The sequence below is a fragment of the Danio rerio genome, chromosome 19 (genome assembly GCF_052040795.2).
Source record: "Danio rerio strain M-AB ecotype USA chromosome 19, GRCz13ab, whole genome shotgun sequence".
Lineage (NCBI taxonomy): Eukaryota > Metazoa > Chordata > Actinopteri > Cypriniformes > Danionidae > Danio > Danio rerio.
The window spans coordinates 8,879,958-8,895,386 of NC_141039.2; the positions used below are offsets into that span (position 1 = coordinate 8,879,958).

General features: G+C 36.0%; 3 protein-coding genes across 19 annotated transcripts in view; 2 read left to right on the top strand and 1 right to left on the bottom strand.

The window, feature by feature from the left end:
- Positions 1 to 6,642, top strand: part of ubap2l (ubiquitin associated protein 2-like) — a 40,397-nt gene extending 33,755 nt beyond the window's left edge. For 16 of the 17 annotated variants that reach the window (XM_087293746.1, XM_087293754.1, XM_087293750.1 and 13 more), the window contains 3 exons: positions 3,302 to 3,369; positions 3,459 to 3,653; positions 4,982 to 6,642. In XM_087293746.1, the coding sequence (XP_087149872.1) occupies positions 3,302 to 3,369; positions 3,459 to 3,653; positions 4,982 to 5,077 (359 nt within the window). In that variant the 3' untranslated portion in view covers positions 5,078 to 6,642. The remainder of the gene's footprint in view (positions 1 to 3,301; positions 3,370 to 3,458; positions 3,654 to 4,981) is intronic. The other variant, NM_001083066.1, reaches the window with a different exon arrangement.
- mllt11 (MLLT11 transcription factor 7 cofactor) overlaps positions 1 to 15,429 on the bottom strand; it is a 369,526-nt gene that overhangs the window by 346,096 nt on the left and 8,001 nt on the right. The gene's annotated exons all lie outside the window — the stretch shown is intronic.
- hax1 (HCLS1 associated protein X-1) lies at positions 7,791 to 13,817 on the top strand. Its single transcript, NM_001002337.1, has 7 exons — positions 7,791 to 7,923; positions 9,480 to 9,712; positions 11,250 to 11,428; positions 11,507 to 11,570; positions 12,048 to 12,172; positions 12,318 to 12,441; positions 13,459 to 13,817. The coding sequence occupies exons 1-7, from the start codon at positions 7,853 to 7,855 to the stop codon at positions 13,521 to 13,523; spliced, it is 861 nt and encodes a 286-aa protein (NP_001002337.1). The 5' UTR covers positions 7,791 to 7,852; the 3' UTR covers positions 13,524 to 13,817.

Genomic DNA, 15,429 nt, shown 5'->3' on the forward strand with positions numbered 1-15,429 from the left:
TTAAATGTCTAATCATCTTGTTTAATTGCACCCCTTTTCGCAGCACTATACGGGAGAATTTTGCAAGCTCAAACTTTAGTGTGAGATTAAAGGAATGGGGGAAATGCAAAATCCATTTTTTAAATGAAACCAAACCCACAATATTGTATATATTAAATCATGGTGGTCATACCAAACAGTTCAATGTTATACAGAGTATTGCGTTATCCATAGTGAGAACACAGCAGCAACTGAGTCCTACCCCAGATATTCATGCAGTGTGAAAACGAAGGACTGACTACTCTGAAATGAGTTTTGTTGATCATGGTTTCATAGTTTGTATTTCATGAGAATTCAGACAGCTAGACTTTAGTTTACTTAATAGCAGTCTGCTTTGATAAATGTGTGCTTGTGTTTGTTTTTAAAAGCATATCAGCAACTTTAGTAAACATACTTTTTGTTAGGGTGTTTGTGTAATGGTGTTTTAGTCTATTGGCTGTGATGTTTGTGTAGTAATGCAACTAATTTCCAGTAGTTTCCATTTCATCTGCCTCTGGATTTTTCAGTTTTTAAAGGGCCATGAAATCCTCATTTCGGCAGGGTTTTTTTTAATCATCTACCTTAGAAACAGTTAGGAAAGTGCCAATTTATTAAATAGTGGACTTTAACTGCAGTTTCATTCTTTCATTTAGGAATTTCATTCATGCCGCTTGTGACAAACGAGATATTTGATTCGAGGAGCTGCTGGAAGCGTTTATTTTTAATGCAATGTTTGATACCACATGGCGAATGAGAGAAAAAAACCCTCTGCATTTCTCGGTAACTTATATGCACTCGGTAGGTTGTGTCAGAAAACCGTGTTATTCCTGTCACAAAATGCGTCAAATCCTACACGACGGTAAGTTTGATTACGGTGCTTACATGTTAACACTCGGAGAGCAGCATTTACAGCAGATTTTTCAGTCCATAATATTGTAGTGATATTAACATACTGTAAACTTCATTAGCTCAGAAATTATTTGTCTAAGGTCTGTCTTTAAACTCTGAAAAAGTACTGCTGACAAAACAAACTAGCTTTACCTCTGAATAAACAAAGACCACTGATCGCTTGCTTACCAAATCTGAGACAAGACAATCAACACAAACTGGAGCTGGAGCGGATTTCAGCATTTCCAGATGAAAAGCTCTCGGGTAGAAAAAAAATGTTTCTTAGACGCGTATTTCTGTTGCACGTCGCGTGCACTGTAATCCACCCGTGAGTCCACATGCGCTCTCATAGAGGGAATATGAAAACGAAACCTTCACTGCAGCAAATTATAAAAGCAACACTGACGACCCGTAAATCCAAACAATTCTTGTTCTCCTGCTTATCTTGGCAACACAATGTGGCATCTCTCTGCCGTCTTAACACTGTAACAGGTAAAAACTGTCTTCGAAGCTATCATGCATATCAATGAGTTGCACCGCATACACGCAGCACGCTGATTGGTTTGAACCAAGTCTTACTCATGAATGAATGCAGCACGCTCGGAGTTGTCATAAGGTACTCCCAGGTACAGACATCCAGTCTACATGCTGGAATACACGCCAAGATCTCATGGCCGTGACGCAGCTTCAAATATTATTTTCAAACCGGAAGAACAAATTTGCTCGAAATAATGCAAAAACAACCAATTTTCCCTTTTTAGTGGAATACATGCGTCCTAATAGTGTTTTTAGCAGTGTGGGACACACGACTGTCAACAGCTCAAAATGTGTTTTGGTGTTTCGTGACCCTTTAAAGGGCCATGAAACCCCCTCGTTTCAGCAGGGTGTTTTCACACCTCTACTTTGGAAAAAGTCAGAAAAGTGGGCGTGTCCAGCTCTGTTTAGGGGGGAGTGTCGGAGGAACTAAAGTGGGATGGTGTGGGAGTGTCTATTTGTGCACGCGCGAGTTTCAGAGTCAAAATACACACACACACACAGACAGGAGAAAGTGATGGTGTTAACCTACATGGACATCTGTAGTCGAATTATTTGCCAAATTACTAAATGTTGGACTTTAACTGCAGTTTGGCTCTTTCATTCAGGGAATTCATTCATGCCTCTCGCGACAAACGAGATATTTGATTCGAGGAACTGCTCTAAGCGTGTATTTTTCATGCAATGTTTGATACCGCACGGCGAATGAGAAAAAAAAAAACTCTGCATTTCCCGGAAACTTAGATGTACACGGCAGGTAGTGTCACAAAGCCGCGTGTGTTATTCCGGTCACAAAATGCGGTGCTAACATTTCTGCACTCAGTGCAATAGTTAACTTAATTCGATACGAACAAACTGAATAAACAAAGAGCACTGGTCGCTCACTTACCAAATCTGTAGAGACAGGACAATCACCAGCAACTAGAGCCGCGTCTTTATGAAGAGAAGACTACAAGCAAATCCAGATTTCAGCGTTTGCAGATGAGAACAGCTCTCAGGTAAACAATAATCCTCCTTAGACACGTAAGTTATTGTTGTCGAGCGTCGCGTACACTGTTAATCCACACGTGAGTCTTAGCTCTCACAGAGAGAAAATGAAAACGAAACTTAACAGCAGCAAACTATAAAAGCAACACTTCACGCTTGTTTTGCCAACACAACGTGGCGTCTTTGTGGTGTAAACACGGTGACAATAATGAATATTAATGAAGTTGCACAATAGAGCGCGCTGATTGGTTTGACCCAAGCCTTACTCATGCATTAATGCATCACGCTGTAAGACGTAATAAGACTCACTCTGGCACAGATGCCCAGTCTGCACGCTGGAATACACGCTATTATGTCATGGCCGTGACGCAGCTTCAAAAATTCGTTTCAAACAGGAAGTACAAATTTGCTTGAAATAACGCAAAAACAACCAATTTACACTTTTTAGTGAAATATAGGTGTCCTAATAGTGTTTTTAGCAGTGTGGGACACATATACGACTGTCAACAGCTCAAAAAATGTGTTTTGGTGTTTCGTGACCCTTTAAAACTTGGTAGAGAAGTAGGTTTGAATTGAGTGCCTCATGTGAATTGCCTGGCAGAGGTGATGTCAATATGAATTGTCAATCGGTTGTTGTTGTTGTTGTTATTTATTTATTTTTATTTATTTTTTTAACTATGTTCGTTCAGCTCTTTAAAAAGCAGGCTGTGTTGCCACACACTGTGCGGTTTTCACATGCATCAGTCAATTCACGATGCAGCATTTACAAGTGTACTTCTCAGTACCAGCATTACAGGATCTGTATGTTTTATGAATATGGTTTTGCTAGTTTCAGCATTAACCATTCTGTGTTTTTGACTTTTCTTTACTATAGGAGTCTCTGTGACATCAAGCAACACGGGAGTCCCTGATATTTCAGGCTCTGTTTACACAAAGACGCAGGTGAGCAGTTGCATTGAACACTGCTTTATTAAGCTGTAGCCAGCGGTTTGGTTGTTGTTAATTCTCCAGTGTTGATCCTCCCTCCGCAGTCTTTTGAGAAGCAGGGTTTCCACACAGGAACCCCCAGCGCTTCCTTCAGTTTGCCGTCGGCTCTCGGCAGCGCAGGCCCCATCAACCCTCCTGCTGCAGCGGGTTACGCTCCCGCTCCATACATGCACATCCTGACGCCGCATCAGCAGCCACACTCACAGATGCTCCACCACCATCTGCAGCAGGACGGACAGGTCAGCTATCTCATTAGTCTAAAAGGTTTTAATTAAACAGTTTTATTTAATACTACTTGTTGTATTAATAGTAGTTTTAAAGGGACAGTTCACCCAATAATTGTTTGTTCTTCCTCATGTGGGTTTAAATGTTTGAGGTTCCTCTGTTGAACAGTAGATATTTTGATGAATGCTGGTTGCTGGCACCCATCAACTTGAAGTCAGTGTGCCCCAGGTACCAGCATTCTTCAAAAGCTATTTGAGTTTTTTTGTTTGTTTGTTTTTCCCTCGTATTAAATGAGAATTTCAATTATTTATTTTTGAATCTCTTTTAAATATTGAATTACATTATTAAATAAGTTTATATTCGTAACTAATAATAATAGTTGTTGTTGTTGTTATTACTATTACTATTATTTAGGTATAATTATAATTATTATTATTATTTTATTATTATTATTATTATTATTACTACTACTATTTGGATGTTATTGGTGTTGTTGTTGTTGGTTATTGGTGTTGTTGTTGGTAATGATGATTTTGGTGTTGTACCAATCATAATACCAATAATAATAATTATTATTAGGTGTTATTATTATTATTATTATTATTAATATTGGAATTATTATTGTTATTACTACTATTATGGTGGTGGTGGTGGTGGTGGTGGTTGTTGTTGTTGTTGTTGTTGTTGTTGTTGTTATCGGTACAACAACAACACAATCATAATAGTTGTAATAATAATAATAATAATGATAATAGTACTATTATTTTGGTGGTTGTTATTACTATTATTGGTAATATTATGGTGATTGTTGTTGAGCCAATAATAAAACCAACACCACAATCATAATAGTAATAATAATATTACTATTATGTGTTATTGTTTATTATTATTCTAAATATTATTATTATTATTGGTATTATTAATATTGTTGTTGCTATTATTATTATTGTTACCAATTATATTTCCCTATTACAAAACAAAGGCCAGTGTTATGGCTTATATTTTTAAGTGAGTTTGTTTTGTTGTATTACGATTGTATTTATTATTAATATGTTTTATTATTTTTATTATTATTATATTTCTTCCTTTCAAATCAAAGCTTCTAAGATGATCGAGTAGGTCGAACAGTAGGTTTGAAATGTTTATGAATAAGAATTGGTATGAATAGTTTATACACAAACACGCGTATTAGTATATATATAAATTTGTGTATATTAAAAAAAATATATATATTTTATTATTAAATTTTTTTTCTTCGCCAGTCAGACCTGACTACTGTTTTAAGAAAAAAACTGTTTTGCAGTCATGTTTGATTTGAAAAGTTTTTATTTTCTTTCCTCAGAGTGGCTCTGGACAGCGCAGTCAGAACGCCTCCATTCAACAGAAGTCCCAGATCAACAAATCTGGATACAACAGCTACAACTGGGGAGGCAATTAACACCCCGATCCTGTCCGGCTCTGTCTGCAGTTCCAAAGGCTGGATCAGTGGAAGTTTTCTTTTCTCCCCCAGATGATCTCCTATTCTTTTCCCCCTCAATCCTCCACGGCGCCCCTCTCCTCTCTCTCTCCCCGTCTGCTTGGTCACCCTGCAGTTCCAGCCTCAGTCCTCAGGTGGTGCTGTTCCGAGAGAGATGCAGCACTGTAAGCGCCGCCACACCAGGATGAGACCAGGGGGAGACATCTGAACGCCAATATATGGATAGTTACTTAGGCCTTCATGATGGGAGTATTGAGTATTCAAAGTTTGTATTGTTCAAAATGCATAAAAAGCCCTTGAATCCCCCCCCCCCCCACCCCTCCTTTAATTTTACTTTCATTCTGTAACATAGAAGTTTTCTAAAAGGACAGATGTTTAGGTGTTTTTGTTTTTTTCCCTCCTCTTTTTTTCATTTGCTGACGGATAAAATGAAAAAGAGAGGTTTGATTAAGAAAGGGAGGGCAGGATTGAGTTTGTTTTCCCTCAAAGAGTTGATTATTTTCCTGCTTTCTCTTTCTTTGCTTGATCTGCAGTCCTCTGTTCTCCCCTGCTATATGTTTTTACCAAATTTTATTTTGGGCAAAAAGGATGATATCACTCTAAATCGGCTAGTTGCAGTTGTGAAGTTTATTTTTTACCAAATATAAATAGATATATGGAGATAACAAAAAAAAATCAAAGTGTATAGGTGAGTTGACAGGCTTTGGATCTGTATTGCGTGTGTATGTGCATGTGCGTTTGGGTTTATTTTCTATCTGAGCGAATGGATGAGTGGCATCGTCAGGGTGGCCAGTGTATGAATGTTGTGCTTCTAGACTAGGCTTCAATGCGTATTCATTTTAATTCCTTTATTGGAGCCTTACTGTACTCTCTGGATGTGAGAAGTGCACTGGTCACCTTATACTTCAGATTGTTATTATTTTCCTTCCGCAGACTGATTTATTAACCGCACTTCCTGTTGCAGGGAGACTGGATTGCGTTCGGGCATGACTTTTGACCTCGTTGTTTTGCCATAAGCGTGACGTTTCTCTCATTTGCTTTGGGATTAAGAGGTCACCCCGTGTGTGTTTTTTGTTTTGGGCCACCCTGTGTTTTCTCTGTCCTCCTTTCTGACCTGCAGTCTTTCTCCTCCCGTCTGTCCCCCAAATATATTCTTTTAGTAATCTGATTATTAGGAAAGTGCTGATGGACAGAATTGTACTATGGGTATTTTCTTTTTGTTTGTTTTTTTTTTCTTTGTCAGTGACTTTCTTTTTGTACTGTGCGTTTTAAAAAGATTTAAATGGATAAACTTGTCTTGTACATATATATATATATATAAAAAACACAAGTACTGTAGTCTGTTTGTTTGATGGCTTCTTTTCTCCCCTCTCGAATCCCTACACAGACTTGTTAGCATTTCGTTTTGTTTCATAATGTTTTTTTATTTTGTAAAAAATATATATATAAATATTAAGTAAATAAACAAGAAAAAGACATTTTCATCATTTTTTTGGGATGTGAATGTCTTTTTTAAGAAAACCGAAGTTTGTGTGCCTCTTTAACTGCAGTCTGCTTCTTTGTTCAGGTTGATCACGTCAAGTGTTGCTTTGCAAATGTACATTCACATCTTATTTTTTAAATCTAATACAAGGAGCCCTGTTGCCTTGGGGTTTAAAATGTATTGGTTTCTCAATTTATTATGTAAAAATAGGACTGAAATGATAGTTAAGTGTCTGAATACAAATCTTACCACAGTTGCTGGATGTAGAATATATTTAAATAATTTGGTTTACGATGCATATGTAGATTACCTAAATATCTAATCCAATACTAGATTACAGATAAAGTAAGGTAGATTTAAATTTTTGATGTGCTTTTTATTTAACTTTTTAACTTGCCAACAATATAAAACCTCTTTATTTAAAAATACATATTTTTTACTTAACACAGTAATTTAATAGAATTTATTCAAAGATATTACTTTTAAACTTGATGAATTAAAATTAAGCAATTTTAAAATCTTCATGAATGTTTAAACTTGCACATTTTGATAGTATAAGTCCTTTATTTCTCCCATACATATCCTACATAACATAAATATAGTCTGTTTTTCTGTTGAACACAGATATTTAAGAATATTAGAAATAGGTAGCTACTTACCTCTATAGAAGGGGAAAATAAATAAATAACTATAAAAGTCAACGGCTACTTGTTTCCAGCATTCTTGTTATTTACAGTAGAAACAAACTAACCGGTCTGAAACAAATTAAACACTTTTTTTTTTTTTTTTTTTTTTTTTTTTTTTTTTTTACAAATAGTTATAGAAATAGTTTAGATTTTTTTTACAGCGTATAACCATGATGACATTACCTTGTTGGTAACGTTTGGTTATTTGTGAACTATCGAAAGTTTAGTATATACTTTTAATTTCAAAATGCAGCCGATAAACTTCCGGTAAAACGTGTATGTAATCGTTTTAAATTTCATAAGGTTCATTTTACAGTATCGATACTTTATGTAACTAAATATAATCCAACTTAATTGACTTAAGCATTTGTTTAGAAAGAAAGCGTTAAAAGATAACAGACGCAAGAAGGAACACATCATGCCGTGTGGGACTTTAATTTTGAAACTTGTGCGGAAGCAGGTGGAAAGCTCTAGTAGGTTTCCTCACTGTTCTTCCTGCGCTAATCTCTGATGCAACTCTGTTTGTTATGGTGGCATTTTGTGAAGGTCTCAGGATTCTGTCCATAAATGAGCGTTTTTGATCTGTTTCGTGGGTTTTTCGGGGTTCCCGGAGGTCATTATCGAGAAGATGGCCGCAGGTGAGTTTGTCAAATTGTTAAAATAAGTTCAAACGTCACCTGACAGCTGCTGCTGTTAAACAGATAATGTTTAAATATATAACCACGTGTATTTTGTGTTGTTCTGTGCGTTATGTACTTAATTTATATTTTATCTGCAAATATTACGGTTTGTAACTTGTGAATTGCATCCTTTGTGTTAAGTTAATAGCATAATGGTTAAAGCAAAACGATGATCGTTTAAATGGTAATCTTGTGTGTAGAAGTTATGTAATCTAATATAATTCATCTCGCTTTCTTGAGGTTTTTGTATCGTTAATGGTTTTAATACAAGTAACATTTAAACATTTTTAAATAAACAAAAGCGTTTATATATTGAAATTAAATTATGTTCGTGTCATTATAAGTTTTAATATATATGTTAGATAGACAATAACTTTGCAAGTACACAGATTATTTGGTCCAGTTTTATTTTCGAGTAAGTAACAGCTGAGATGTAGAGATGTGAAGCCATATGGAACATTCTTTCACTTTTATTTTGACACACCAGAACATGAAATGGTAAACACCGTGTTGCTCCTTGAAACATTAACACACACCTCTTCATAAGTACTTTAATTAAATGAGACTTAATTATTGCGGTTTCACATTTTAAAGTAGTAATAAGTATGAAAAATTCAGCAACAGATGACATCAGAATATCCTAATATAAAGAGAAGAAATATGAAAGAAAAGATAAAAGAATATTAATTTTCTTTTCGGCTTAGTCCCTTTAGTAATCAGTGGTCACCACAGCCGAATAAACCGCCAACTCATCCAGCATATGTTGTACGCAGCGGATGACCTTCCAGCTGCAATCCAACTCTGGGAAGCACGCATACACTATGGCCAATTTAGCTTCAATTCACCTGTTCCACATGTCTTTGGAATATGGGGGAAACCCACGCCAACACAGGGAGAACATGCAAACTCCACACAGAAATGCCAACTGACCCAGCCGAGACTCTGCGACCTTCCTGCTGTGAGGCGATCTTGCTACCCACTGCACCACCGTGATGCCCTGTACAAATATGTACACTGGATGTAGTTTTATGAACCCCCCCACCCAAAAAAAAAGCAGAGCAACAGAATATAAGCAGCATATTTTTTGACCCAAGAATATTTATCTTAAAATCATGCTTAGACTTGCATGCTAAAATGTTATATTTGTTAAATAAACATTCATAATTTTTAGTAATAATTAAGATATTTTCATTACCTGTCACTTGATGTTACACTTATCTTTATTTTCTTTAATTAACTATTATTGTTTTTACACCAAACCTAGATTAAATATATTTTAAACTATACAAAGGGTTTTTAATGGTGGTTAAAAATCCAACGGCACTTTGCATATAACTGTAAGCACTTTTGGTGTAATGGTAATCAACATAAATAATGATTTTTTTTCTTTTAAATGTAGACCTTGTTGGCATAAATAATATTAATTTGTCCTATATTGCGCCAGATTAATCAGCTACAGTGATGTTTAGTTTAGAGTGGTCTGACAATTTGAATCATGGTTTTTTTTAATACAGGGACCCCTTCTTTGATGGAATGATTCATGAAGATGATGATGATGAAGACGAGGATGACTTTAACAGACCCCATCGGGATCCGTTTGACGATGCCTTCAGGTTTGGATTCAGTTTCGGTCCAGGCGGGGCACGCTTTGAAGAGCCTCAGATGTTCGGCCAGATCTTCAGAGACATGGAGGAGATGTTTGCTGGTCTGGGACGCTTTGATGAGCGACATGGATTTGGACCGAGAGGTGTGTCTCTTTGCTCTGTCCCTTTTCAATTTAACATTTTGAATGACCAATTATAGTTAATTTATAAACAATAAGGTGACATGGGTGAGCAGTGGATAGCATGATCGCCTCACAGCAAGAAGGTCGCTGGTTTGAGCCTCGGCTGGGCATTTCTGTGTGGAGCTTGCATGTTTTCCCTGTGTTCACGTGGGTTTCCTCTGGGTGCGCCGGTTTCTCCCACAGTCCAAAGTGTGCTGTAGGTAGTCTAAATTGGCCATAATGTATGTGTGTGAATGTGTATGGGTGTTTCCCAGTGATGGGTTGCAGCTGGAAGGGCATCTGTTGCGTAAAACATATGCTGGATAAGTTGGCGGTTCACACCGCTGTGTTGACCCCTGATGAAAAAAGGGGCTAAGCCGAAAAGAAAATAAATGACTGACTGAATGAATGAAGATGTTATAATAATAAAGAATACTTATGAGAAGAGCAACATGAGTGTTGACATTACAAAGTATTCAATTTCTTTCCTTTTTTGGTACTAAATGACCCCAAATTACTGAAAAAATACCCCAAGATAAAAATTTCTAAACTGTCCATACCTTAGCCGAATACACAATGACAGGCTTGTCATAATTTTACAAATTGTCTTACAATGTCAGAACAGGGTAATAATTTACAGTTTGTTGTGAAATAAGCTAATTGATGATGGTTAGATCAGCTCATTGCACAATTTATTGTATTACTTTCCCCCTCAGATTTGGTCAAAACAAAAGTGGCCGATGTATTTTATTGCTTGTTCAGATGACATTCTCCAGTTAAAATTACTAATTGAGTGAAAGTGTCTAGGCCAGTATCTACACCAGTGCAAATAACCACAATCGCGCATTTTCAAACTGAGACAGAACTCGCGGACTGCTGCTTTACAACTGACCTTATTGAGTTCAAATACAGTTGAAGTCAAAATTATTCGGCCTTCTGTGAATTTTTTTTAGTATTTTTTTTAAAAAATCTTTCCCAAATGATGTTTAACAGAGCAAGGAAATTATCATAGTATTACCTATAATATTCTTTCTTCTGGTGAAAATCTTATTTATTTATTTTTCCAGCTAGAATAAAAGCAGTTTGAATTTTATTTATAGTATTTTACGGTCAATATTATTATCCCCCTTAATCAATTTTTTTTTTTTCAGTATGTCTACAGAACAAACCATCGTTATACAGTGCCTTGCCTAATTACCCTAACCTGCCTAGGTAACCTAGTTAAGCCTCTAAATGTCACTTTAAGCTGTATAGAAGGGTAGAAATATCTAGTAAAACATTGTTTACTGTCATCATGGCAAAGATAAAATAAATCAGTTATAAGAAATGAGTTATTAAAACTAATATGATTAGATATGTGTTGAAAAAAATTGTTTGAGTTAAACAGAAAAAATATAAAGGGGTCTAATTAGTCAGCCTTCAACTGTGTGTACATTCTCTAACTGATTGTGGTTCACAATTGCACTGGTTTAAGTGATGATACATTTCTAGCATCATCTGTTCTGCTTCTTCCCATCAGGTTTCCCGTCAATAGAAGCTCCACCTCCACAGGAAGGAGTTGAGAAAGGCAGGAGTGGGACAGGAAGTGGGAATCCCATCAGAGATTTCATGTTGAAGTCTCCTGACCGCTCACCTAAAGATCCAGAGCACAGAGAGGATTCTCCACCAAATCATCCTCACAGGAGGCCTTTCTCAAAGGTAAATCGAGGTCTGCCAGTGAATATCTGCAGTCTCTCCATTCCAGCGTCTCATCTTATTGGCTTTCTTTCATTTCAGTTCAACGATATTTGGAAAGATGGACTGTTAAAACCAAAGGGGGAAGACAAAAGGGAGGATGGAGGTAATGCATCTTGTGCAGGTTTTCACAACAATTATACAAGTCTGAGAGCAGATATAGTTCTCAAAACCATTCAGTAGGTTTCCATTTAATTTTTTTGTTACAGATAAAGCTGATGGATTTGCTAATTATTGATTCAATTAAGCTAATTTGACAACCTTTTTCTTTAGCGGGGGATCTCTGTATATACTAAATATTCTAGATTACCTACTTAACGAAGGATAGCGCGCTACTTAACAAAGGGTAAATGCAAATTTAATTTAATAATGGGAAAATATAACATCTAATTTATGTTTATTTATATTGTATTATAAATAGTTTTTAAATATCATAAGATGATGAATGTCACATAAAAACGTAAATTAGCAGAAATTAATTTACAAACACTCTAATTTACATAAGGTAATCATCTGAGCATTGCTGTTATCATCTTACAGATGTTCCTTCAACAAATCTTTTGTTTTCTTGTTCTTGCCTCAGATCTGGACTCACAGGTGTCTTCAGGTGGACTGGACCAGATCTTGAAAGATCCAGCACCTTCACAGCCAAAAACAAGGTCATTTTTTAAGTCTGTCAGCGTCACCAAGGTGGTCCGACCGGATGGAGTGAGTGGATCATTTTGTCTTCAATACTATTTCTAAATACAATCATTGTAGAATTATATTTCAGGCTGTAAATATGCTCTGCATTTATGCTTATAATAACGGAGAGTGTGTGTGTCTCTGTCTGTCTGTCTGTCTGTCTGTGTAGACTGTAGAAGAACGGCGAACAGTCAGAGATGGAGAAGGTAATGAAGAGACGACCGTGACCATCTCAGAAAGGCCAGGTGGGCAAGATAGGCCAGTCCTGGATCAGTCTGGTCCTTTAATGCCAGGTTAGTGGTTTAATAATCTTTTTTTCTGTAAATAAAGATTATTAAGCTATAGATTATGTTTATTGTACTTTACTTAAACTCTATCCAATGTATTTATTTAATGTATGTTTATATAAAAATTTCATAAAAACAAAAAACAAAAAATGAATAGTTATAATTAGATGTGCAATGTTTGCATACATGTTTGCATACAGTTTATTATTTGAGTGTGGATTATTAAAATATATATATATATATATATATATATATATATATATATATACAACAGTTCTGTCTGGTTCTCAAATCTGATTGGCTGATAGCCGTGCGATATTCTGCAATATCAGAACTCCTACAGCCTCTTTACCCTTTGTGTATTACTCCGCCCACATACAGCCAGCAAAAAGCAGACACTACAGATCTAAAGTTTAAAAGATGCACGCTCAACTGTTTAACTGTCAGCTTATGATTTGAATCCAGAAGAAAGTAGTTCCTCATACAAAAGGGTTTTTGAGACTCTCCTTGTTTGATTTTGTTTTTATATACACAATTATGCTGTCAAACTGTTGTATAAACGCAATATCACACTCGTAGCAGTGTGATATGGCTGTATATCGGCAGTGGTGTGGGCACAACGCACGGCTCCCACCAGTGCCGATATACAGCCATATCGCACTGCTACTCGTGTGATATTGCTCATATATATATATATATATATAATATATATATTTAAAAATATTTATTGTAATTGTAAAAATATTGTAATTTAAAGAAAGACAGAGACACAATTTAAGTAAACTGCTACTTAATAAAAAACAAGCAATTTTATGATTAGTTTTCTCCACCGCTGTTCCCCAAAAAGCTAAGATCTCAAAACCAAGGATCTTACTAAAAGTTATCTATGCGTATCATCCCCCCTTAGCATTAATGTTAATAAAATGTCTTCACATTTACATAAAGTCTTTTGCATTTACAGTATTTGTACATTAGACATATTTATTTGTAATCATTCAGTGATGTGTTTTCTGCATCTTTCAGGTGGTTCTGACATGCAGGATGATTTCTCCATGTTTTCCAAGTTCTTCAGAGGCTTTCGAAGTTAAAAGAGTTTTGGAACCAAAACCGAAGGACAATCTCTTTCCCGGCAAACCCACCACGATCACAATATTTCATTCTTAAGTATATTTGTGGAGATCCACAACATCAACATTGATCAAATATCACACAATGAACCTCAAAACTCTGCTGACTTTTTCATTTTTTATATAATTTCCATTAAAGATATGCAAATAATTATATAGACCGAACTTTGGGTTAGTTGGGTTTTGTTCAGAAATGACACTTTAATATATTTAAACATTTTATTTCAATAGGTGTAAATAAAAAAACTAAATGAAGTCTGCCTTACGGTCTCATGAATTGTTTTCAGGAACATCTAAATGTGGAAGCTGGCATATTTTCTGTATCTGAAGAGCACTAATTTAAGCAAACAGCTCTTTTTATTGGATAAATAGAGCAAACGCAGTACATTGTATTTTTAAGTGATTCTAAATGTAAGAGAGCTGCTCGTTTTGACAGCTGCTTAGCATTCTGAGGTCAAGTCAGTAGTAGCAGCTCATCAAAATTTAGTAAAGTAAGCTAGCAACTAAAACTAAGGGAAAACAATAATTATAGGATGGATTTGGAGTTGGATTCTTGTGTTTCTCATGTATTCTTGTAAACTGACAGTCTGAAATCTGCATTCACTTATATAGTAGGTACACGGTCAACTTAAAAATGGAGGAAGAAAGATCATTTAAAGGGATAGTTCGCCAAAAAAAAAAAAATACTCACAATTTATTCACTTTCAATCTGTTCCAAACCTTTATAATTTTCTTCACAAGAGAAGATATTTTGAAGAAAGCTGAAACCACTGACTACCAAAGTAGATAAAAACAAATATCATGCAATTCAGTGGTTACAGGTTTGCTGTATTCTTTAAAATGTTTTCTTTTAAACGGGTTTTTAACTAGTGAAGAGCAAGTAAATAATAGCCCCTTTCACACAGTGATACCGGTAAATATCTGGAAAATTTCCGGAACGACTTTACCGGTATATTCAAAAAAGCGCTGTTCACACAGGCGAGGATGTTACGGAAATTTTCCGGAAAAGAGCATTCACACATCCATTCCAAAATACCGGTAAATTCTGACATCATTCACCACAAATGAGCTTTAAACGGCTGCGCTTGTATTTGTAAACATTTGACTAAATTACAAACTCTGTGGATGATCAATATTGTGAACAACTTTCGCAGGATCACTTTCGCATGTCGAGATGTTCATAATATGTGCATGTGCAGGTTGCTCAACACTGTTGCTCAAACTATGCATCTAAATTTACTTTAACGCGAATACAAACATCTATTTCACAAGAAAAGTGTCTCGTGACCACTTACGAAATCCATCGCTGCTCTGGATCTGCTGGTTTATATTGTTGAATGATTCTTGCCGAGACTGATTGGTGCAATTATGGATGAACCCCTATAATGTATATTTGTATTATCTATTATTTTCATTTATTCATTCATTTTCTTGTCGGCTTAGTCCCTTTATTAATCCGGGGTCGCCACACAGAATAAACCTGCCAACCTGCCATGTTGCACGCAAAGCTTGAAGGTAAACAAACAACGGCTTATCATAAGCATCTCATCGATGATTATTTACACAGTTGGCATTAAGAAGAACATATAAACGTGATCTGACTAACTTCTAGCAGCTAAATGCGTCTGGGAAAATATTCAAAGGCTTTTATCCTCACAAACCCAGCGGACGTAAATGCGTCTGACTGTTGTGATTGGCTAAAGCAGACGTCTCACGTCAGCACGTTCTAGACGTGCACGTGCTTATTACGGCAATCTTCCTGCTGCATTCACACAGCGCAGCCTTCCGGCAAATTACCGGTAATGTTACAACTTCTCTTTCCAGAAAATAGCCAGAACGAATTTACCGGTATTTTCAAAAAGGACCT